The sequence below is a fragment of the Falco naumanni genome, chromosome 5, assembly GCF_017639655.2.
Source record: "Falco naumanni isolate bFalNau1 chromosome 5, bFalNau1.pat, whole genome shotgun sequence".
NCBI lineage: Eukaryota > Metazoa > Chordata > Aves > Falconiformes > Falconidae > Falco > Falco naumanni.
Genome location: NC_054058.1, coordinates 49865962 through 49891602, shown reverse-complemented (window position 1 = coordinate 49891602; position 25641 = coordinate 49865962). Strand labels below are relative to the sequence as shown.

At 37.5% G+C, this 25641-nt stretch overlaps 1 protein-coding gene across 1 annotated transcript in view; it reads right to left on the bottom strand.

The window, feature by feature from the left end:
* The window catches only part of CNTN1 (contactin 1), a 245167-nt gene that overhangs the window by 83565 nt on the left and 135961 nt on the right, over window positions 1-25641 (bottom strand). Inside the window, exon 4 of the mRNA XM_040596458.1 lies at window positions 6914-7043. Coding sequence (XP_040452392.1) covers window positions 6914-7025 — 112 coding nt within the window. The 5' untranslated portion in view covers window positions 7026-7043. The remainder of the gene's footprint in view (window positions 1-6913; window positions 7044-25641) is intronic.

Genomic DNA, 25641 nt, shown 5'->3' with positions numbered 1-25641 from the left:
CTTCACCTCACATCCTTCCATATCCTCACCATTTGCCTACTCAAATGGCCTTGCAGCCTCTGTGCACCCTGCTCCTGGTTCTCCCTCTCACGTCCTTTTCCTCTTTGATAAGGAAATCATGCTTATCTGCAAATATAAAGGTAACACAAAATTTTCAATATAGCCATCATGTAGGTCCACTTCTTGTGTCTTGTTTCCAAAAGTCTAATCACTGTCTGTTGTTGTTAGACAGCATATTTCATTAGTTTTTCCTAAGATAATTCTGTATCAAATTCATTAATTCTGTGTATTGCTCTAACTACACTGACACTATATTACCGATGTGAAGTACAAATCTGGCACAAATTTAAGAACAAAGCAGACAAATTCTGATTTGATTTTTGAAAGATGAATGACCTGAGCAAAGCTGCCCTGGATGTAAGTCACCACAAAATTGGTAGGAAGCAGGGAAGGGATTGATTCGCCAAAATCAAATGCAGTTATTGCACATTAAAAATACCCTAAATTAACCGTGTAACCTTCCAGCTTAGCTTATAAGTCTTAATTTAAAAACACATTTGGGAAATGACTAATTCAGTTTATGATACTTGGGCTTGCTGCAGACATGAAGAAGGTTCAGCAGGGGTAGGGAGAACATGGTCACTTGGTCAGTTTGGGATTTGAGGATCAGGAGCCTGAGACGTGGAGAAGATACGTGGCAACAGCATTTCAGGGCTGAAGCTTGAGACGCTGTGGAGGATGCAGGTTATTTTGTGAGAATGGCAGAGTGACCTCGGGCTGCTTTAAAATTATTGCAATTAAAAGAAATATATCTAGGGAAAGGAGATAGCATAACTAGAAAACTGCTTGGGATACAACTGGGGAGGGAACCAGAGGAGCTGAAACAGAGAAAATAGAAACTTCATGTGGTATAAATGAGATGCCAGAAAAATACTGTCCAGTGTAGATGTCGTCATACAGGTGTGACTTTTTGAAAGAAATGTGGACAGTTTCAGGAAAAAGTGAAGGAAATTCTCACCATCTAGGAAAGGGTGAGCAGGGCTCCTGTTAAACAATGTTTGAAAAACCCTGTTCTGAACAGTCTGCATTTTAATATCTGGCTGATTGAATTAGCTGTTCAGAAAATCCCTTATCAGCTGTGTTTTCTTGTTTGGCATTACTCCTATTGTGACAACATATTTTTGTCAAATTTCTGATTATCTAGATTTCTCATGCTTAGGTCCCAGCATGTCCAAGACTTGATGCAAGATACACGTATTCCTAATATTCAGGGCAACATTCCTTCAATTTTTTTCACTTTTGATTTTCCCAAATACATGAATGTTAATCCTTTTAAATACAGCAAGTGACCTGCTGGGTTTTTCAATCATAAAAATCACTAAAAAAAGGGTGACATTACCTGATATTTCTCCCTACCAAATCTTGGTAGATCCTACCAGATATGCCACATCAAATCATCTCAAAAGGTGCCTTTTCGACTGATTCTAAAAACTCTCCAATAAGTAAGACTTCATAATTTATTTTAGCAAAATAATTCCAATGTCTAACAATGCTTACAATTGGAAGATTTTTCTTCTAAAAATCTTAATCTTAATATCTAAAGATCTTCAACTTTTGGACCGTTTTATCGAATTTTCTAATTTTACTAAAAGTTCTCATATTAGATCTGAGTTTCATCTTCTGATATTTTACCAGTCTCTTGGGTCTTCCCTCTTATTGATAAGAAATAATGAAGAAAAATTTGCACAAAGAGTATTTGCACACAACCATTCATCTTGCTCTTCATGTGCAATGGAAGTCTTTAAACATAAATATAATATTTACATTCTACATGGTACTAAGCAACTATGCCAATCTACCATAAGTAATATAAAATATTAAACTCAAAATAACGATTTCAGTGGGTTAGAGTGCTGAGCAAAAAAATCCTCTGTTGAAAGAAAGCAGGGCTAGTTTGCTTCTTTCAACACCAGCCTTCCAAATCCCTTTCAGACAAGTTGATTTATTTTATTATCAACTAGTTCGGTCCTTACACGCATCTAATTAATTTTGAAAATCAATTTTAAACATAGATTAGGGATAATGTCATGAAGTAAAGCTGCTTATAATTATGGGGAACGTGGTGTGTGTGAGCACAACCAGAAAGGGAAATTAAAAATATGTAGTTTATTAAAGAATATTGTGAAATTTTTTAATTCATAGGAGAAAAGAGCAGTTCATGGGCTTATTTTTTCCAATACAGAAAATTAAATAAAACATAATTGTTTACTTTTGCCTTACTCGTTCTTAGCTACAGATTGCACATATCACCTCTATTTTTAGGGGTTATGTGTGGCATACCATCGAACATAAAATGCTTTTAAAAGCTTTTCTTATAGATAATCCGGGTTTGCAGTGCACCAGGATTTTAAACCTTAATGAGATGACACAGATGAGATCAAGTTCAATAAATGAAGTTATGACAAGAACAGTAACTCCTTTCTTCTTTCCTTCTACTATGTAATAAATCCAAAGGCTCGACATTAAGTGCAGGATTTATGACACGTAATTTTAAAAGAGTTTTTTTCTGCAAGCTAGTCATATGGGCTTTCTTTAGAGGGGTTAGACAAGCACTTCCAGTAATTCAGATATCCCATTCTCTCTTCATTAACCACAGAGGAAGCTGAAACCTGTATCACATACCCAGCCTTTAGATGATTAAAACAAAGCACAATGAATCCTCCCATAAGAGTCTGCATTCACCTGCCTGTATCTGTGCAACATGACCTGGCGTCTCTCAGCCAGCCCACGAGCCAAAGCCTCCTCCTGGCATGGAACTCGGAACCAAAGCCTCCTCCTGGCATGGAACTCGGAACCAAAGCCTCCTCTGGAACCCAATCTTCTGAGGTAGCTGTGGCGCCATCACTAGCAACACCAGGAATGCCAACGGCAGTTTATCTCCCATTTCCTCAAGTGTTAAGATTCAGGAGGAAGGGTACAGTGATGGCACAGCCCGCTCCTGCAACTGCCGAGGGACCTATTATATGCTTGGTTTTACTTGTTTTGAATCAGTATCTAGAAACCTTTATGGAAGGTCAGGAAGCACATGGTCAGGCAGTACTAAGAAAACAGTCTTTGCCCTACAGGGATTATTATTCCACTCCAGTGCAGCAAGAGAACGGAAACTGCAGTTTCTGCTTCTTACTTGTGCTGCAGGGCTCAGACACTCAAAGAACACGGAGAAGGTCAGGCTCAAAGAGCTGCTGTTGTCCACATGTCCAGAGATAACAGTGTACCTGTTCCTTCTTAACCAAATTTGAACATCCTCTAGTGGATGTCACAGAAATATACATTTTTGTTCTTAAACTTTATCCAGAAAGTTATTGAAACAGCGATTTTATCAATATATATAGGAGCGTAATATCCATACCAGATAACTCATCGGTTCCTTTTTCAAACTTTCCACGCTTTTTTTTTTGATGCAATACCTCTACATATCATTTACTGCCAGCACAGATACCACATTTGGATCTATAGATAATAAATCTTGAAGTGCAGGTTTAATCTACAAAGTTCCTGGGAATAAAACAACTGCACATGTCAATCAGAAAAACATTATGTCTATAAGGAACTATATGTGAAAGAAGTTAACAGAGGAAATGATGATGGATATTACCGAAATACAATGAAGGGCTGGCAGTAAAACATGGGGGGCTATATATGCCTACAAATTCATATGTTTGGAAACTACAGTGGATGTATCCTAAGGTCCTAATCCTGCAAACACTTCTGTACATGCATTCAGCTCTGTAGTAAATAAATCCGAAGCTCCAAAACCAGAAAACCGAACCTCCACATACTAGAAGGGAGTGCTGAAAAATAAAGGGAGAAAGATTTGAATGCTCTTCAAGACCTACAGATTGCATACTTTAAAAAACAAAGTACCATTCTGCTTTAAAAAAAAGGGCAAAACTGTATGAATTTTCCCTTCAGAACATCTTCACAGAACAATTAATTTTGAAGATGATTATAAGACGGTTAGCAGTATTTTTTTGGTGAATAAATGCATAATAATTCCACTGTAATGAAAATATCTTTTCAATGAAAGATGGTAACACTTTTAATAAGGAATGGCTACAAAAGCTTCTGCTGGAAATATTAAGATCTTTAACTTCATCTTTAGGAAAAGTAAAATGGTAATACTGTTTGCTTAAAGCCAATAATAATGAGACAGCATTGAAACTACTTATTTAAGTTCATTAAAGGCCTCTCCCATATTCATTCAGGAACCCAATCCATCACAAAATTTAAGCGTGCAAGTTGAACAAAATCAACAAGCTAACATATAAATGCAATGTCAAGCACATGTTCAAGTCCTCTGCTGGAGAAGAATCAACTTGATTCTAGAAACATCACAAATTGTGACGTGAATCAATAGCAAATCTCAGTGAAAAGTTTTCTAAAGGTCATGTCAGAAAGAAGCTGAAACAGGTGGAAAACCTTAACAGCCTGTCACTCCCATTGCACACCGATACAAAATTATTTTTGATTAGCATCTTTATTTTTCTAATGAGCCTTCTCCTTCTCGTTCTGTTCCTGCTTCCTGTACACCTCTCTATTTCCCTGGCATTTAACGTTGTCAAAAGTAGCTGCTCAAGGCTGTCATTTGGCATCACTCTCATCACTATTGATCTACCTGACAGCTTTGTATCCTGTTACATATTTTCACATGAGAGAGGGACAAAGATCTGTTGAAGCAGCACATGGCTAGATTAACCTTGAATGCTAATGGATGCTGAACAAAAGAGTCATCACCTCATTCATTATCTTAACTATCACTAAGTTGTCAGGCTCCCTATCAGCATCGAAAGTCTGGGAACCATTTGATATTTAGAAGCAGATCTCATACTGTTTTTAACGTGTCACAGAAATGAGGACCTACTAGTATCTGAGAAGCTCACGCTCAGAAACAAGATGGCCTGGGAATAAGCCAAAACATCTCTATCAGGCTCGCAAGAAGGTAAACAAGGCACTTCCAGGTTTCTGAGAATTATGATCACAAAACACATTATGGTTATTTATTTACAAATGTCAGACACTCTGCAGTAGATTGAAATTCTCTTCTAAGATCCAAGCAGGGACATGGCAGACAAAGTAAACAGGTATTGAATATACTCATCCACTGTGTATTTTAGAAGAAAATGCATATTTCTCTTTAGCAATGGTAAATAATGCCATATGTTGTAAAAAGTACAATTACACAAGTAATAGCATTAATCATCTGGACCTGCCTGTCTAGAAATTAACTGAACATTTGTTCTCAGTGATTGACTCAACTTTTTTATCAACCAACGTCCAGCACTTGCCTGGCTACTGCAGCTGATGATTTAGTTTGATGTCAACATGTCCAGACTGAAATCTCACGTGTAACATTACTGATTGTAGTTGACAGCCTTCTTTTTCTTTTTTTCCTTCCCCCCCCCTCCTTTTTTTCCCCTAGAAAAAGCCCAGTTTTGAATTAAAGTGGTGAGTTTTAATTTTCAATTTTGGTGCTATCAGCAACCCTCAGATTTTAACAAAGAAAAAGCCCTTGAAACACATAATAAATATGTTGAAAGCATGAGATCACAACATTTTAAAGGTCTTGATATTTATTAAGGATCCACGCATTCTCCAACAAACCCAGACATGGAGTAAAGAACTGCATTCAAACCCAAACATTGTTGTCACTAAACCAGAAGGCACTCTTGTGAGCTATGGCTTAATTTCTTAAAGGCAATGAACTTACATCATAGTATTAATTTGATTTTTTTGACTCAGTAATACAAACACTATGGTCTCATGGTAGTGAAATTGAGGCAATGACTGAAATGGTAGGCCAGATTAAGCAAGACTACAAAGAGCTCATTTCAATTAGGAACTCATTAATTACATAAAGAACCCCCCCCCAAAATACAAGAATGTTTTATGAAATGTAGTAGAACTAGCTTTATAAGTAAATTCCCCTCAAGGCAGGGAAGGATCTAAAACCTACCTTGAAAATAACCAAAACACTAGTACACAACATCTGCACTTTTCAAACCTCAGTCAATATTTTGTGTGTGCACAACTTAATTATTCTGCTCTTTACATTTTCTGATCTCAGTTCATGTAGTCTGTACATAAGCAAAAAGTCTTCTTTATTGAGAAGAGCTCTGCTTATGCTGGCAATCCAATTCATCACAGCAACTAAAAGCCAGCATTCATTTAAATTGGCATGGAAGTCTGAAACAAGCTTTATGAATCTCCAAGTTGTTTGGAACAGCTGGAACAGAAACTAGATTTTAATCCTGAATTTTAACTTTCCAAAAAGCTCCTCCTATCTCTTAGAACCAAAATTTCAGTTGCAAACATCTCTAATTTCAGGTGTTAGAAATATGACTCCTGAATGTTTTAGTATTTGAGGCTCCATCTCTATTTATGAAATGTTTTACAATTTTTGACATAAAATTAAAGTCAGTAGATGCAGTATTGTCCCACTGTATCATGAAAACCACCACTATATTGTGCTGGTAGAATTTTATGACTATTAGATGTGTCTATACTATAGAATTTTGTCTTTAGTGTCTCTTCTAAAGGGCATATTCCCATTCTTCTAATCATGTTGATGCACAAATAGATGGTTGATACATTTTTTATAATCTAGAGATATTATTAATTCTATATACCAAATCAGAATAGACAAAGAAAAATTCTAAGTCCAGATCTGTCTTTTTGCAAGCTTTTAATTATGGCACTCATTCTAGTAAGTATGCTTCCTTATAGTTTCATCATTCACATCTAGTAATTTGTTGTGTTTGCACAAATAAATTAAAGCCATACAAAGAACATAATTGACCTTGAAATGCATAAGACTGACAATGGTTAAATGAATTAACATGGGAGGTCATCTTACCTGCCAGGCAGAAGATAAACCAGGGTGTAATAAGATGATAGATGAAGAGCCACATGGTTATCTTCTGTTCAGCAATTATCTCAAAAGGAATTGTGCCTTGCAATACCAGCATTCAGAGAGCTAAAAATACCTGATTACAGACAAAGGAAAAGGAGTGAATAATTCTGACATAAGGCTTTATCTCACATCACATTGCACTTGCCAGGTTATCTGTCTAAACTGAATACTTAAACGTTAATATAGGGTCTCTTGAATACTAAATGCATTATCAAATTTGCTGGATCGAGTTAATGATCTCATTTATTCAGAAAGCATACTGTTTAAGAGCACTCATATTTTCCAGTGATAGTAAGTAATATGGTAAATGTTAATACTGAATATCCTCTTTTAGACTCATCTTCCAAAACCAGATCCCCTCTCTGTGAACACTTCACATTCTTAGAAATATTAAAATATTACATAATTTGCAATAAAATAAGGCAAGTCCAGGTCCTATCCTCCTCCATCTCAGTAAATACTGCATTACAATTAATGATTTCAAAGTCTGTAAAAAGAAAATTACAGTGCAACTGAATTACATTAATCTCTTTCAGGATTAATTTATTTTGTCTAGTATATCATTCCTTTACAACTTTTAACATAGAATTCATGATCTTCTGGAAAGGCGGTATTAATTTTTATGAGTTTCCTTTTAAAAGTTGAATATAATCATTATTATATTCATAATTCATTCAGAGAAACGCTGCCTGTATATATACTAAAACCAAGCTAAAGAAACATGCATCTTCTTTTGAATATTCTAAGATGTGAGAAAACATTTTTCAGAATACTTCCATAACATTTTTTACTTCATTCAATCAGAATATTTTGCTAGCGTTTTATTTCTGGCTGGTGGCTGTTACATATTTCTTTAGAGTAATAGGGCATCGTGTTTGCAGTGTTCTCCATTTTGTTTAATGGATTTCTTGTCATGCATATATAAACGCATCCTTTACATCCATCACATCTTGTTCACACTACTCTTGATTTGTTCTGCTGTAGCACCGGTTAAGTTACAACCTTCACACAAAGCAAGGCTTCCAGCTTATCACTGACAGAATATTGTTGCACCTCAGGCACATGCCGATACCATCCATTCCTCTCAGTATATTCATTCTGTTACTATTTCATTGTAAAATATGCTTATACGTACTCGAATACCCTTCAGCAACATGCATCCTAGCATGTGTTGCATGCTAATATGGCATTGACACTTTTTGGAAGATGCAATTTTGGTGCTACTGATTTGCAGTTTCCCATGCCAAGTACCAATGACTCCGATAAGCAGCTTCTACCGTTTACCAAGAATCTTGTTCTTTCCAGGTCAGAATTGTTATTAAATTCTTCCCTTTTTCCAAAATCCAAAAGTTTTAGATCTTGTTTTGAAACTGCTCTTTTTGCCACTTCCAACACCAAGAAATGGACAGCTTTGCATTTCAAGACAGGCTGTCTCAGTGCACGTGTCTCACATCTCTCCTTGAGGTGGTTAGGAACATGTCTTCGCCATCAGGGACTTAAACTTGTCTGCTCTTTCTCAGAATAATGCTATGAAGATGTTTATTTGAACCTGCCTCAAACAGTGAGCTTTCCTTAGAAGAGTTTCATAGGGTGTTTTGCATACCGTTAGGAAAATGGCAAGAAATATCACAAACTTTTGGCTCAGGAATTACAGGAGCTGTTGCACTTCACAGTCTTCCCTTTTTAAGCAGATTAAATCTTCAATAAAAAGGTCAAAAATGTATTAGTTGTAAAGACCCTAAAATCATGGCTGCTACATGAAAACAGTGCTCAGCAAAACAAGAGCTAAAGGGTGATCCCCAGAACTGAGATACATTTAGAAATACTCCCTGGAAAAAAAAGCTCATATGTTGGCAACAAATGCGTGTGCTTACTGTAGCTGGATCCAGGGGGAAGAATTTAATAAATACTTTTACCCTCCAGCTTCTGTTGGCACTGAAGTTTCTTTAGACTCTTTCAGTCAAAAGATACTCACAACTATTTCAGGGATCTACCTTAAGTGACCAACATATGAAGTACTGAGTCCCTGTGATTCCTCCCAAAGACAGCGGTAGGTTAGATCAACAAATGCCTGTATACTTTTTCGGCAGTCATCCCCTGGCTACAAAGCTTCTTGTGCTATGACACTGCCTCACCTGGAACACTTATTTCCAAGTGATACGAGTTAAATTGCATAGTTACCCTGAGATAATGCACATAATTAAACAGCAATGAAATAGCAACTCTGTTGGGAACAACAGTAATTACACAGTAACTCATGGTGATAATAACTGTGTTCAAATGTATTGACAGAGAAAACTGTTAAGAGTCAACCTCTGTTCTCTCTCCGACATTACAGGCATAGACAGAAGATCCCCCCTCCCTCTCTTCTGCAGAATGCAGGTTCGATTTTGGAAAGTTACAATGTCCTCTAGCTCTCCAAAAATCCTATTCCGTTGGCTCAGAAAAAAATGGTTTGAACACTGGTTCAAATTACACTACATAAGAATTGTGTCAGTAAATGCTATAAATACCTCATTTTATTCAGATACAAAAATATCCACCCTGCCAGGATTACAATCCTTTCCTTGCTCTCAGTTGTTTTGGCTGAGTGGGCTCTGTATATATAGCACATCCATCCCTCCTGATTCATCTCAGCTTGTGGATGAGAAGTGAGGCTGTTCCACATCGCTCTGCTGAATTTTGGCAGAACTGCCTGCTATGAGATGAGACAGCATGCAGGTTGATCTGTATGTCTGAAGTGGTGTGGCTGTACATGATGTTACCCCCAGCTGCCCAAGGAGTCCAGGCGTATTTGAGGTAGCAGCACTTGTGCCGGAGGCAGCACTGTGGGCTGCAGTGCTCATGCGTCGTCATCTACTGCCTCACTTGCTTTACAGCTTTCTACCTTTTTTTCTTTGCAGACCGAGAAGGATCCTGTTGCCTAAGTAAAAATCATTCCCGAACAGAAGACTAGTCATTGGTACAACTCACTTTTCTCCCCTGTAAAAACAGAGATCGATTGCATGCCTGGACATACTCCTTTTACTCCACACAGTATACTACCCTTCTCTCCTCACAATGAAGCATCACAATTTTAGCAAACAGTAAGACATTTTTAAAATACATAATAAAATAAGCAGGCATTTAACTGCAACTATGTCAAGTTTAATTACCATCTAATGTGCACTAACACATTTAGGTCCCTTTTGACTGCTCAGTTTCCCAAAAGAGCTAGTCATCACTACAGGGCCTTTGCCTTGCTAGATTCAAGAGAACTCCTTCTGGTGAGCTGTCTGGAGTGCTATCCTCCCAGAAAAGGGGGGGGGGGAGGGGGGGGGAAACCGGGCCATTGGCTGCTGGATAGGAAGCACATTCAATTTTGAACACAGACACCTCCTAGAACTCTTCTGGAAGCTTGCAGTGTCTCATGATGCTTTACTAGAACGACAGATATTTTCAGGACACAAGGGTAGACCTGCCTTTCTGTACTACCCAATTGTAAGGATTCTTTAATCTCTCAAAATGTACTTTAGGAATTTTTTCACATTTTCCTCAGTATTCTGTGTGGCTTTCTTCAGGTCCTCACCACACACTTTGGCCTTTATTAAGGAGAAAAAGACACTTGTTTTACAGCTATGATCTACTTAATCCAAACATGCAGATGACATCATTATTTTGCAAGGACATAAAGCATTCATAGTGCAGACAGAAAAAAAATTACAAACAGCAGGTAATGGGAGTCAGTTGAACAAAGATCATACCATCAAAAGCAGGGCAAATAGGCTACAAAACGTACTAGACTTTAAATCAAGGGGTGGAATAGACAAAGGAAAGCAAAGCAACAGTGGGGGATGTTTAAGGGGTGAAGAGGAAGCAAAGAAACAGAACAGGCAAGTGATGGGTGGGAGGATGGAAGCTATAAACCAACCCAAAAGGGCAGTCAGAAAGAAAGGCAGAGGGAAAGAGATGGAGGTGGAGATGTAGGTAGATGAAGGTGCATGAGGATCAGCAGTTGCCTCTGTCAGTAAATTTCCACGTTTACCACAGCAGCATCTTTTCTGAACCTCCCTGGCCGAGGTTTTCAGAGGGAGCAGCATGATGGCTGCATCAGCCCCTGACATCCACTCAGGGCTCTCCTCAGGAGCCCCAGGTGCTGAACAGGCAGAGAGGAGACAAAGGGAAGACTTCAGGAGCTCTGGCTTGGTACACTTAGCTAGAAGAGGTAAATCTAGATGCTTGTTATGATTCTCATTTCCTGGTATATTATGGTAATTATCCACATTCAAGTTTTAGAATTGGTAGAGATTCTGTCCAGATTAGACTATAAATAAATACAATGATCTAGAAGAAATCTCTGGTTCTCTACCCTTTTTCAAAACTTGAATATATAAAATTGCAATAATTCACTAGTAAATTAACACAGTGGCAAGTTATAATCAGAGCCACGCAATACTTCAACCTAATCAGTATTTTGTATTTGTTTTTACTTCAGGTTCTTCTAGTGATTTTACTAAGCATCTAATTGATAATTATCATGATTTTCTTAAAAGGGATGGCATATTGTGCTATGATAACTAACTCCTCATAAATTAGTTGCTCAGTATTTAGAATTACCAAGAAACTTTTGAATTTAACAAACATAATGATGTACACTGCATATTATGTATGGCATGACCCTTTGTCCTTTTCTACTATTTGGTCTTTGCAATCTAATTTTGTGATCAATCAATAAGTTTTGGCATTCTAGGTTAGACTGTACCATTAGAAAGGCCAATAATCTTTTTCAAAAGTCTGGCTTCTCAATCATCACCCACAACCCCTTTATTTACTTCTGAAACCAATACCTTAGCCACTAGCACTTACTAGTCTTCCGTATTACCAGAAAGGTGACGACAGTCACGTTCCTTGTCACTGCACAGATTTATCCTATTACAATGGTCTGGGATTAGTGTAAGTAAACTTCCAAGCCAGACCTGCTCCTATAGCACTGCTGCATCAACAGAAGATTTTAGATGTTCTGTTTTGCATTTGCTGTCATAGAATCACAGAACAATTTTGGTTGGGAAGGACCTTAAAGATCTTCTAGTTCCAACCCCCTGCCATAGGCAGGGACACCATCCACTAGACCAGGTTGCTCAAAGCTCCACCCAGCCTGGCCTTGAACACTTCCAGGGATGGGGCATCCACAGCTTCTCTGGGAAACCTGTTTTAGTGCCTCAATGCCCTCACAGTAAAGAATTTTTTCCCCTATACCTAATCTAATTCTACCCTCTTCCAGTTTAAAGCCATTCCCCCTGTCCTATCACTACATGCCCTTGTCAAAAGTCCCTCTCCAACTTTTTTGCAGGCCCCCTTTAGGTACTGGAAGGCTGTTAATAAAGTCTCCCCAGAGGAGAGACCTTATTTTTGCTTCTTCAGGCTGAACAACCCCAACTCCATCAGCCTGTCTTCATAGGAGAGGTGCTCCAGCCCTCTGACCATCTTCATGGCTATCTCTTAAAGTCCAAATATGGCTTTGGTTCCCTTCTCAAAGGCTTGTAGGAAATTCATTTCCTTTTGATCAGCTTTGCTTTTTATAATGATACCTTTCATTTTTGACAGATTTGTTCAAGTGGAAACAGAAGTACAAATCCACTGACCCCAATACTGCCCACTGGCCCGAACAGTCTGCCACCAACAGTTGTGCTTCTAGTATTCTCCACATCATTCTATTTAAAGAATATAGCTACTCTCTCCATGAATGAAAGCCATATAAGAAGCCCTTGTATTTGTTGACCCATAAATAAAACTCTTCTTGAACAGAATTTATACTTTCAAGGGCAACGTGCAGTAACGTGCACCACTAAACTGGAGAAAAGAGCAGTCTTATCCCTGCCCCCAGTCACTCAAAAAGATTTTTTTCGACTGCTTACAGGTGCTAAAAAAATAAATTAAAAAAACCCCAAGATCAGTTCATTAATAGATTTAGACAGGCTAAATTAGCAAGTGATTCTACCATTAGTGGACAATTCAACCAGCTCTGTATTTTTGCTTAATAAACATTGACTTGGAAACACGAAGAACAAGCATCTCAGAGGTGATGAGGACTCCAGGGTTGTTACAGGGCTTGGCCCAAATTTCAATGGGAAACCTTAACTTTAGAGTGCAATACAAAACTCCCGTTTGTCGCAGCACTCTCAAAACTAGCCATCTGCAACAAGGCTTTTACCATCCCATACCAGGTTAACTTCAATAAGTAGTTCCCACGCCTTGCCCTGACACAGCCACCAATCCCCCACAAGGTCTCAAAGATCCATCTACTGTTTGTGCTGTTTCTTCATACTCCTCAGGCCAGTCCCTCTGCTGCCTTCTCCTTGTCTCTCCTCCTCCAGGGTACTCTCTCTCCTCACTTTGCTTCTTCCAGATCTCTCTTCATTGGCTGCTCCCCTTAGAGCTATTTAACCACTTAATAGGAAGCCAGCCCACAGCTGTATAATATCAATGTTAATTAACCCAGCTTCATTCCTCTACATCCATTCTTTTACAAATATTTATAAATTTACTCTTTGTGCCTTCTTTTCCACTTCAACTCTCATGTCTATATGCTTAAAAGAACTAACATCCTGGCACAGTGATGACCTGCAATATACTCTGGCTCAGCATTACCCTTTTTCTCCCGTCCCTGCCCCCTTCTTTGGAAACTATGACTTCTCTCCCATAATCAAGCACCAAAAAGACAATAAATTCCTTCTCTAGACATGTTTTGAGCCATGCCTTCTGCACTTGAAAGCAATAGCGCCTACTCTACAAAGCAAGAAAACAGCACCTATAAGAAGAAACAAAACCACCAAATAAATTGGCAGAAGATTGTTATAAGATACATAAGGTACCAGGGGTCTGAATGGCAACCTTACTGTTACAAGACGTCAGTTTTCCATGGCAATTTTCTAATGCATCATTTTTTCAAGTAGGACGACATGCTAGTAGTTAATCAAACTGTGACTTTAACTCTCCTGCTTCCTTTATATTTACACATCAAACAATTCAGACCTCAAGAACCAGTAACTTCTTCCGTCAGTTGCTCAGTAGGCACTTTCGCTTTTTTGTTAAGCAATTAAGAAGCCCTATGGGACTTGACTTTGCTTGCCTGCTACATTATCATCCTTCCTACTTTCATTTTTTTCATGCTTTATTTTGGCTTTCTGTTATTTTGTCCTCTCAAGTAGATCATGTAACTAATGAGATGTCTTATTTTTCTTACTTGCATCCACAGATTCATTATGAATGAACATTAATTCTTTTCCGTACAAGGGTTTTACAGCAGTCACACATCTAACTCATCTTGCAGTTAATCAACAACTCTGTAATGAAGGGTCATCCAGCATTGCTATTATAAAAATATTAGCAAGGTTAAGTATCTTCTCATTTGTGGTAAGATCAACAATTCAGCATTACTATTAATTATGAATACAGTTTGGTTACTTTTCTCGAGTCACTATGCTGCAAAAAGGGTTTTGAAATACCTTCAGATAATGAAGTGTTGCTTAGCAGTACTTAAACACTGTCTTTAATCATCGTGTCAGCAGCAAAGGGTCAGGCAGTCAGTCCTCCAAGTCCCTATTCACACTGTTTGCCCTATCAGCAACTGTCTGTTCTTTCTTCTAAGGTAATAAATAAAGAAAAAGACCACTTACTGCTACCGTAACTCACAGGCATTACTCACACTTTTCTGAAAGCATGCTCTAAGGGCTTTGCTGCTTAAAGATCGCCTGATAAAATTTTTCAGCAAACAAAAATCAATAACCCCCCTGCCAAGTACCAAGCACCACACAGAACAACATACTGCTCTCTTCTTATTCTTACAAGTAGCTTCCATTCGGATCTTAAATCCTAATTAGTTTAACTTTGACTCCAAGATAATCAAATACACCCAAGACTAAAACCCAGCATGAAAAAAAATCAGCCATGAATACAAATAAATACCCACTATTAAAACTGGGCATTCTTTCCTACAATAGAGGACTTTTTGGTTGCTTTAGCCAACAACTTTAAAGGGACAAACCCCACTAACTTCTCCATTAAAATTAAGTGTATAATTGCTGTCATCTTCTGGAGTTTCAATTTTGTTGAAGTTCATAAAAAAAAAGAACAGACTACTCAGAATATCATCTTGAAATTAAATCTTAAATAGATCAATTTCTAAGAAAAAAATCATTTGATGTTTCAAAAAAATGAAACAAGATTATATGAAAATCTTCACACTCCTGGCATTTTCTATCTGATTTTCACATTTTCTTGAACTTAGTAATACCTTGTTATTCAACAATAAATTAAGATATGGGAATGAATTGTGTATTCAATGAGTTCATAGCAGATGTATTTATATACATAAAAATTTAACAGTTTATCCATATAATCTGTAACACGCGCCACCCTATAACATACTTCCTATTGTACAGCCAAAGAGAAGCTCAGTGGGAGATTTCATCTTCAAACTGCATGTTTCCTAGCAACTCTCTTTAAATCAGAGTAGCTTTTTTAAAAAAATTACATCAATCACTTGGAACTGTTGAGAATGCTTAAAAACATCTCTTTCATCCTGTGAATAAACAGTTTGAATCAGACTAGCAGCTGCAAAAAGGAGAAAAAAAAGAAAATTAATTCAATGTTTACTAGAATTTGCTGGTGGGTTTTGGAATAATACATTATTTGTGCCTTTTGGTTTTAAGCTTACACATTTCAGAATAGCTATTGGTGAGGTCCATGGGCATTTTTTTACAGGTTTGAGCAGCCATCCACCATCTCAAAGATTCTCTGTGGTTTAGAGACTGCTTTTCAAGGATACTTACTCATGAGGTAAACTTAGATGTATTCTGAATATTTTAAAAGACAAATGATGGTTACTATTGATTTCCTTCCCTATAACTAAAGCATTGTTTCTGTAGTCTTCAGATTTGAAAACAAAACCCAAAAACCACAACCCCCAAACTTTTCTTGAAAACTTAGTTTATCACCTGTTAATGATCTGTTGATACTTTCCAAGCACGTATTCTCTATCAACCCCAGTACAGCCTCAGAAGAACACAGCATCTACAAAAATCTCTCTTAACACTTAGTCAGCAAGGTGTGTGACAGGTGGATGGGTACCATCAGAACAGCTTTTGGAGGAATCCCTGTGTCAGAACTGCTACTCCTGAGAGACACCAGAAATCACATCTTCCCATACTGATCAAAGAATTTTGATGTCCTGACTGCACTTAGATTAAATCAAGGTGGACTGGGGAGGAACAAAGATGGAAAAATGGATGGGTAAGGGGACAAGAGGGCCCTCGCCTCTCTCAAGCAGCTGGATTTGGCAACCCCCAACAAAAACAACCGGAAAGTTCAGTGAGATGCAGCTGACCCTGAATTTCCACAATGATGTGCAGTATTTGCTCCACAAGTGCATGTTTTATCTCTGCAATAAAATACATCTGAAAATGCCAGTATTTTAACTTTGTAATACAATGGTGTTTATTCAGACAGAAAGTAAAGTATGAGAATTACATTATGAAGAGTATGACTAATCAGTTTAATGACTGAATTCAGAGACCATTTAAAATAACTTCTAAGCAATTAACAGGTCTATAAATAAAGCAAAAAGAGAGAAGCAGTTGATTTTATACATCCAAATCATTCTGCTTTGTGTTTTACTCTTAAATATCAGAAGAAAAAAGTGAAATCAAAAAACAAGCCGGTGTACAAAAGCCAAAGACCTGATGTACTGAAGTGCTTGCAAATATTTAATATAAGATGAACGCTTACTGAAAAACCACAAGAAGCACTCATCAATTTGCAGGACTGAAAACTGCATTGTAGAGATCTTGTTCCAAGTTCCATATTGTTGTGACAAAAAAATACATTTTGATACGCAAAAAAATACAGCTTAGGCAAATCAGCCACACACAGAAAAAGCCATTTTCTCTTCGGTTATCAAAGTTGCATAATTCCATTCCAATAGACTAATTTCAAATAATTACAAATGTTTTAGTTGATAACTATTCTGTTGAACATAACATATGAGAGTATTCTTTCACAGATGCTATTTCGGTATGGCAATAAGCCAAGAAATCAAAATAACCTTCTCATTTAGAAGGTGTTGATTGCAAAGTAGTGCTGTAACATCCTGTAGCAACTCCATGTTCTTCCAAGGAATAAAACAGAGTCCCCACAGACTCCATTAAACAATTGCCTACAGGTCCGGCACAGCTATTCTCTAATTATTGCATTTCTGATATGGACCTGGAAGCGTTCACACCAAGGAACATGTTGTCTCCAACACAGGAGCTTTCCCTGTTGAGGAGCTCCTGACAAAACAGGTATAAAGAAAACCACAGTAAAATATATCTGAAAGAGATAATATTTTCAAAACATGCATCCTACCTGTTTTGATTAAATCTCTAATTTGAAAGTATGAGATGTGGTATGTAGTTGTGTTGGGGTTCATGTGCTTGCTACTCCATTTTTTAGCAACAGAGTTCAAACATTACAATGCCTGTTTTATTTGCTTACTAAAACTTGAACAGACTTTGCCAAAATCTTCTTAAATTTTAATGTTTTCCTCTATTAAGTCCTATATTTTTCATAGTTTGGCCAAAGAGTAATACTTCCTAATTCTTGATGCCCAACTTTTGGGTAAAAAAATAGAATTATTATTATATTTTAATTTTTCAATTAAATTAGGTTTATTTGGGGGTTATATATAATCAAAAGTATTCAACAAACAAGTTTTGCCATTTAAATTGTACTGTTAAGTACTCACACAATAGTAACCGTTCTGATTTTTCATTGCCCGGCCCCACAACTGAAGGGCAATATACACTTATTATGTAAGGAAAGGGAAGGCACGTCACCACCTGCAGACCTTGTTCTACCCAGTAAAAGCCAAGTAATCAGTGTATGTTCTGATACCTTAGGTGGTATGTTACTGCATCTACAATTAGGAACACCCACACATTAATGTCTTCAAAGAAAATCAACCACAGATGCTTTAATCTATTAACTTTTACACATACTTTCTACTGTGCTTGCCTTCATCCTTCTTCCCTGAACTCTTCCTCCAAGTGCTCAACTTAACTGCCTCAGATATTCAATTGAACTAATTTAACTGGAGGGGCACGTAACACATTCAATATACTTGGAAAATAAATTTATAAAATCACCTCCCTGATGTACAGCTGTGATGACAAGAGAATAGACAAAATCTTACTCACAGTAACCAATATCAGAAATTGAAATAGCATCATTATCTTCATTGGCATCACTGTGGCTTTATACTGATGAAGATACAATGAGAACATAGTCCAGCATGCATTATTAGTACATTTTAAAAGGCAATGTGAAAGATGCTGCTATTAATAACTACCAAAAACTGCTGTGTATCACATTCTGTGGTCTGCTAATGCATCTATCAAATGAATTATTATGGCAACACAAATTTGGTCATTTGGTCTTTCTGTTTCTCAAAATGTTACAATAAATTATTTTTTAAACTTACAACATTTGTACTGTAATATTAATTATGTTCTGAAACATTCTGAGAACTTCGGGGGTCTTCTTTTGATTAAAAAAAAAATCTAATTCTCATTACAGAACCAACAATATGAAAAAAAATCTTTTAATGGGGGCAATGACTGCAAAATACTTGATATACATAATTAAACTCACCAGGCATTTTGCAATGCAGTTTTGCAGATCACCTTTTTCTTCTCATTGACACAGAGCTGTGAAGCACAGATAGCTGCTGTGCTGGTGGTATAACTGAAAATTCCTTTTCTAATATTGAAATTTGACAGTAAGTCAGTATTAACTGAGAGACGGCATCTTACATAACTATTTGAGTTGATAGTTTATTTTAATGCTGCAATTTAGCTTTTCTTTTATAGTAATCACAGAAACGCATTGGCAATTTTGAAGAGCTAAAATTTCAGTATTTGTGAGCTGTCACTGGACCTAAAGTCCAAATTTTTGCAAATCATTCTTTGGACTCTTCAGCAGAAACAAGATGACAAAGAGAGACAGGAGCGTACAGTCCTTTGTCAGTATGGCATAAGGGGCTGAAGGATTGAAATAGAAGCACAGTGGAACAAAGGAAATAATATGATGGTTTAGTACCTCAGGTCCAGGAAATCAGGAATAATTTCTGTGTGATCATTTTGATATGTGCATTTCAAAGCTGTTACTTTTCAAATTTTACTCTGGCTTTACACTTTCTTAGAGTAGAAACAGAATTAAGATCAGATACCAGGACATAAAAAATGTTAAAAGCTCAATGTTTGAGAGGTATGTCAGGTTTTCTATGGGAATAAAGTGTTACGTGATTTTTATGAAGAGATGAGCTTCAGAAGACGTGCAGCAACCGTCGCTCCAGGAGGCACCAGCTCCCCTAATACAGCCCATACCAAAGACAGCTTTAAGACCGACCCTAACAATGAAGCTTCCTTCCTGCTTTTTCCTGTATCGTAGCACTGCAGTGCCTATTTGCCTGGTGTGAGCGGACTACCCAATCGTTTACAATAATCAAATAAGCTGAATTCTATGGATATTTATTGTGGATGGAAAAGAGCAAATGACAGTCCAAGCATCAGCAATAAAGTGATAAATAATGTACATTAATGTACCTCTGTTGTATGCGAGAATTGAATAAATGCTAAATTTCTCCTGTTTGACATGGGCAAAGCCCCTCTGCCTGTAACTACTGTAACATGGTCGAGAATGGATTTATTGATATAGACAAAAAGAAAAACTCTCTCCACCTAGTTTTCATATTTGACACTTGAGATTACAGTTGAGGAGGTTATTTACGGCACACTGCTATACTCTTCCAATAAATAACGTGGGGAAAATGCTTTATTCTTGCCTACATGTCTTATCAGAAGAAAAGCAATTAGACTGAAGAGAAAAACAGAGAAAGCACGTTTTTTTTGTTTACCATTAATCTTCCTCTGTCTTGATCTGTGTTTTGCAGGACAGAGTTTAAAGAAACCAGCTACTAATGTCCAAGATTACTATTCACAAAATAATACAGTGCTATGTCTATAACATATAATAGGTCAGATTATTTCATTAATTGCTCATATGTTTTTACCACTACTACATTATGCTTCATAGCACATCTAAAAATTATTTGTTCTAACACACTTCTAGTGTTCTTTACAAAAATGCTTGCATTTAGCAGTTCACATTTATATGGCAAAGACTGTGAACCTACAATGTAAACCAAATGCATTTGAATTAAATATGGAGAGAAATGGTCAGGTAATAGTCTTAAGTGACCCATATCAAAAGGTCTGGGTCTCCATTATGTTCTGAAATGTGTGACACATCCTATGTCCCATAAATTTGATTTAAACCACTTAGCTAAAATAAAATGTAAAAACCATAAAGATCTAGTTATTAATATTAAACTAAGCAAAGCAATATATTTGGAAATCAAAGCTACACAAACAAGCTAGTGTCAAAATAAGACAAAATACCGAATCAGTTAAATCTTCACATTGGCATCACATTATCAAGTAATCAATTCTTTTAAATTTGAAGGATTATCTGCAAATGATTACCTGCTGTTGTGAAACAATTTAATGAATTTGACTAAAATCTGTATGTATTTTGAAGATATTTTGAACAGCTTTGTATCCAAACCCAAATACATATCTTGAAGATGGTTCTAAAGGTTTATTTAGTATTTAAACCACAAGCGTGTTGTTACTGATTCTGCAGATTTCATTTTTCACTTTCTATGTGGTATATAACCCACTGCTCTTCCCAATTCCCAACAGACACAGGATAGATATTAAAAGAATACTAAGGTGGAAGAAGTCTGACAGTTCTTGTTAGGCTTTTACAGCAGGCATTGTAAAAGTCTCTTTCAATTCAAGAAGACACTTTAATGACTGTCTTTTTGAGATGGCATTCTAGGGTCATTTTGATGCAGGAAACTTCCTTTCTCATGTCCTCCCTTTCAGAACTTTATTGACGTTCGTGCTACCAGGCAGGCACACAAGTGCATGCTACAGCCAAAGCTCTGAAGTCTTGGGTATTTCCCATCTAGTAACACCAAAGGAAGAAGACGGAAAAGGAAATTACATTTCACAGGAGTTTTTTGACCTGTTCCGCTTGATACTATTTATTATTTGGGAATAAATGTAAAATCAGTCCTGCTATAATTGCAAATGAAAAAAGTCTGGTTTTAACACCCCCCCCACACACACAATTAACAATAAGAACAAAGCAGCCACAGTGCTCTTCAATGCTTAGAAAACCACGGCATTCAGCGCAGAAAGGAATAAATTACGGAGGTCATAAACCAGAATTGGTGTGCTCTGGACAGCAGCAACTCTGAAAAGCATCTAGGGGATACAGTGGACAAGCCATTTAACCAGGGTTTCCAGGACAATGCTGTGGGTAAAAGAACTGTGTGACCCTGAGGGATTAAATGACTAAGTACTGCTATGTGAATTTGCTCATTAGAAATCAGCAAATTTGCTTAGAACTAGCATGACTGATATTGTAACACTAAATAATTATGATGCTGATGTAAAATATACATCGATACATACATACATATATACATACACACAAAAAAAGGAGTGGAGAAAGTGCCTTACGGCAAGAACCTTCCTTGTTCAACTTGTCTGGCATAAGAAGGAGACGACTGAGAAATATCATCCCTACAGGACATAATTATGGGATGAAAATACTGGAGACAAAAGGGTCCTTTAATCTACTGGAGAAAGGCATAATAAAAACATAAAGCTGAAAATTGATTCTGGAGTGATTTAGAGAGGATATATCCTGAAATTTTAGCAAAGAACACAGTGACATTCCCAGTTCCTGACATCTTCAGTAACGACTAAATACTTCTTGCAGGGCATGAAGTACTGGGCTCAGCACTGAGGCAGCTAGTTGAACTTACTGACCTACCTCTGAGCTCTCACTGTCTTTTGAGAACTCAAGCTGCAGACGGAAGGTAGATGACTACGTTCTGGCACAGCGTTTCCCCACAGTGGGATCCTGTGTTTTCAGATTGGCAAGCCTTGTTACCTGTTCCCAAAGCCAAAACCTCCAGTTCTACTCCATTGTATAGCACCTCCTTTTACTGTTTTCAGGGAAGGCCACTGTTAGACCACAAATTAAATTGCTAGGCTCCAGTGAGGTCCAAAGTAGGTAAGTTTTTAGTAAGCAGCAATTTTTATCACTCGTAACAAGCAAAAAACCACTGACCTACTTCATGTTTAAATATTGCAAACAGTTGCAGAAACTGCAGACAAAACTCTGACCAAGAGGTCAAAAATACAGAAAGAACTGATTGTAAAAAAAAATTCTTGATAATAGCTACATCCATAAAAAAAGGTCTTGAGATTATATTAGGTTATGAATTACCTTGAAAGATGCTCCCTTCGCACTGAAACAAACCATCTGCATGAAAAAGATCTTTATAACTTAACAGCCATTCAGCATTCCATCAGCAGCAAGATTAAAAATAGATTGCAAGGTACAATGGCTAGATGTCACTGCTTCTCTCTTAACAAACAAGCTTCATGGTACATTTCAAGTTTATGCAATAGACCATATGTCAAACAGCTTATTTTGAGAAATTTTCATCTTGATACTTCGAATGTTAAAGATTTTCAAGATTGGGTTTTAGACCTATTATAAAAATCATAATTTTCAAATTTTACTTTGGGTGCTCTCTCCTTTCCTTTTTTCTAAGTATTTTACTCATTCCCACCAATGCATTTAGCACTGACATTTCAAACCTCATTGCTCTAGAGGAAATGCTACTCACTCCCAGATCTTCTATGCTTCCATTCCTCCCCCAACTGCAACTCCTTATGTTGCCCTTTTTTTTTTTTTTTTTTTTAACCCATTTTTGCCTATATCCAAGCACACTCAGATGAACACATGCATACTCATTCCATTTCTTGTACAAATCTGTCTAATGCTGGGATCCAGGAACTTGATGCTACTGGTTGGCAGGTATTAGTTGACACGCTGGAAGTTAAGTACTCTATGATATGCACCCTATACCATAAGGCATGCCTTCTGACACTTTCACTATTCTCATGATTTTTCTGTGAAGCCCCCCATATATTTTAAAATCTGCCTGAAAGGCATCTGCAGCATTTTTCTCAATCTTATGTAGTATTTCCTAGTTTATTGTAATTGAACATCAGAGAAGGCGCACTTACACATAGCACTAAGATACTGATTATCTCTGTGATTCCCCACATCTTTTAAAGCCATTCATCCCATGGAGAAGATAAACTAAGCCCCAGAAATTTCCGACTTGTACAGATATCTACCTGGGGTGGGAGAAGAAATTAAAACCCCCGGAACTGCTAGTCTGAATATCTTTCCATTCTGCTCTGCATTGTAGCTATTCAGCATTAAGGAAGAAACTGTTCATTCCTTAAACCTGTTTTTAAAAGTCGTGTGGCATGATTTTGGTTCTGTGAAATGCAGTTAATGAACTGTGCACAATGATTTTCTGTTAGATCTTGGCCCTCCCTATTATTTAATTGGCAATTAGTTCAACATACCGCACGCATTGTATACACTGCTGATGTTACCAGGTTACCAGGACAGAGAGTACTTTTTCTGAAAGTAGTAAAGCGAAGGAAAAGGGTATATGAAATTCCATCACTAGAAAGGGTGTTTGAAAACCCATCACTACCAGCACTTGGCAAAGACTAAAGAAGGCTAGGAGATCGTGAAAACGCTCTCTCAATAGGAACTATCCTGCCAAAGGTCAGTGTGATGCTGCATAAAAAGAACAGAACAAAAAAAGCTTAAAAAAATGATGACAGCATTCTTCAGATTTCTTGGCTGAAATCAACTTATAAATCTCACAGCTTTTATTTTTATTAGTTCTCCCTCCTTTTAATGAAAACACAACCATTTATATTTGCAACAAGTGGAGGATAAGGAAAGCAATGACCAGTATGTTGGCTGCTGTTGCTTTTTCTGCATCAATAAGACCATTATGGCTTCAGACTATAACCTTAATTCTCAGCCAAGTCAGCCTAAGCGAATCTCGGATTTTGAAAGCGTCTTGAGAAGCTGCCTGATTTACCACTGTGTTACTGCGCTTTCTGGGTAAGGTTATACAACCTAAAACTTGAAGCAATGCAAGCACTTAACTAGGACTATGTCTTAGCTGTACAAATTTCTGCTTGCTTTAAAATATTTTTTCAAGAAGATTTTGTGCAATAAGAAATGTATTTCAGGAATTAAAAAAGAAAGCAGGATTTTAAGCACTATATGGACTCTCCCCGCCCCCCCCCCCCCCCCGTTAGAGAATTAAGGCAACAATCTGTCTTAATGTCTTGAAGCAGATAAGGAGTAAGTGATGTATATAACTATTGTGCATCTCTGCCGTGATGCAGCTGCTGCTTTTGTATTACTAATGGATTCCTCTGTTGGCAGAAAAGGAATCTCCAGCCTTTTTTCAACAGGTGACAGGCAAAAATGAATTTCACATCCTTGAGCTGGCTTGACAGGGAGCCAATTACCATTTCAGCTGACCAGCATCACTTGAAAAGAAAAGCAAGGAAGAAGAAACATGACAGAAGATGACAGAAAAAAACCCAAAACCTGACAAAAAGGAAAAGTGGATTCAATGCTGAATATAAGACAAGCCTGAAACCTCAAAATAAAATTAGGATAGCCTCCTAGTAGTGGTGCTGTTTTCCTTTCTTTTCTTTTTCATTCGATGGGAGTAAATGCAATGACCAGGCCCCTGTGGATTCAGTCTCTGGATCTTTTCTGGTATCTTAACAAAACACACTTTGCCCCTGGCAAGTTATTCCAGTTCATTATTTCACTGATTTGGGTTTTAATGGAGTGCTGCATCTTATTCAGCAGTTAAGTGTTGGCACAAACCTGGGAGGCAGTGTGGGTGGAAGAGAGGAGGGGACAGCAGGAAGGTTTACTGATCCCTCTAATTATAAAACCCTCCACAGTTTGCCCAGAGGAGGGAAGGGTACTGGCCTCAGGGACAAGTGTGCAAAGAAAAAAGGGATAAACATGGTGATTTGGCTTAATAATATGCTGCCTACTATATCAAACTGGATTAGATACAGTTCATTTCCTGCAAAGGTTTCCCAGGCCTTGCTTTATGCTGCCTTGTGCCAAATGAGAGAGTTGTTTCCTGCTATCCCATAACCGTGGGTTTAGTCAGATACAGCTTTAGTACAAAGCTGAATATTGCATGGTCCTGATGGTGAGCCTCAGCACATGGCATCTTCTACTCTGGAGCTTGCTCTTAAACGGCCCCCCAGTACCTCAGCTGGGTAAACAAAGATCTCTCCCAGAGACACAATTGTACCACATGTAATAGCTTAGAGCAAACTGCATTACAGATTATATAACGAGTGGCACTCCTAACACAATACCTACGTGTTTCTTTCCATCAGAGTTTGCAGAAAACATGCCAGTACATATGGTGTTGCCGGTTTTGTAATTCACAGCATAAGGCGTTTGATTTGGTTTGATCTAGATGTAAAAATGCAGTGGGGAGAAACATAACTGAAAATCACTGGTTTTCTGTCAGCTGCTTATCTTCTCATTGGAAAGGGTATAAAATCTGAGTCCCTTAGGAAGGGGAATGAGCGGTGCCGCTGGAGGCTAGACTGTGCAAGGGTCAGATGATAGGCAGCTCAGGCAACATA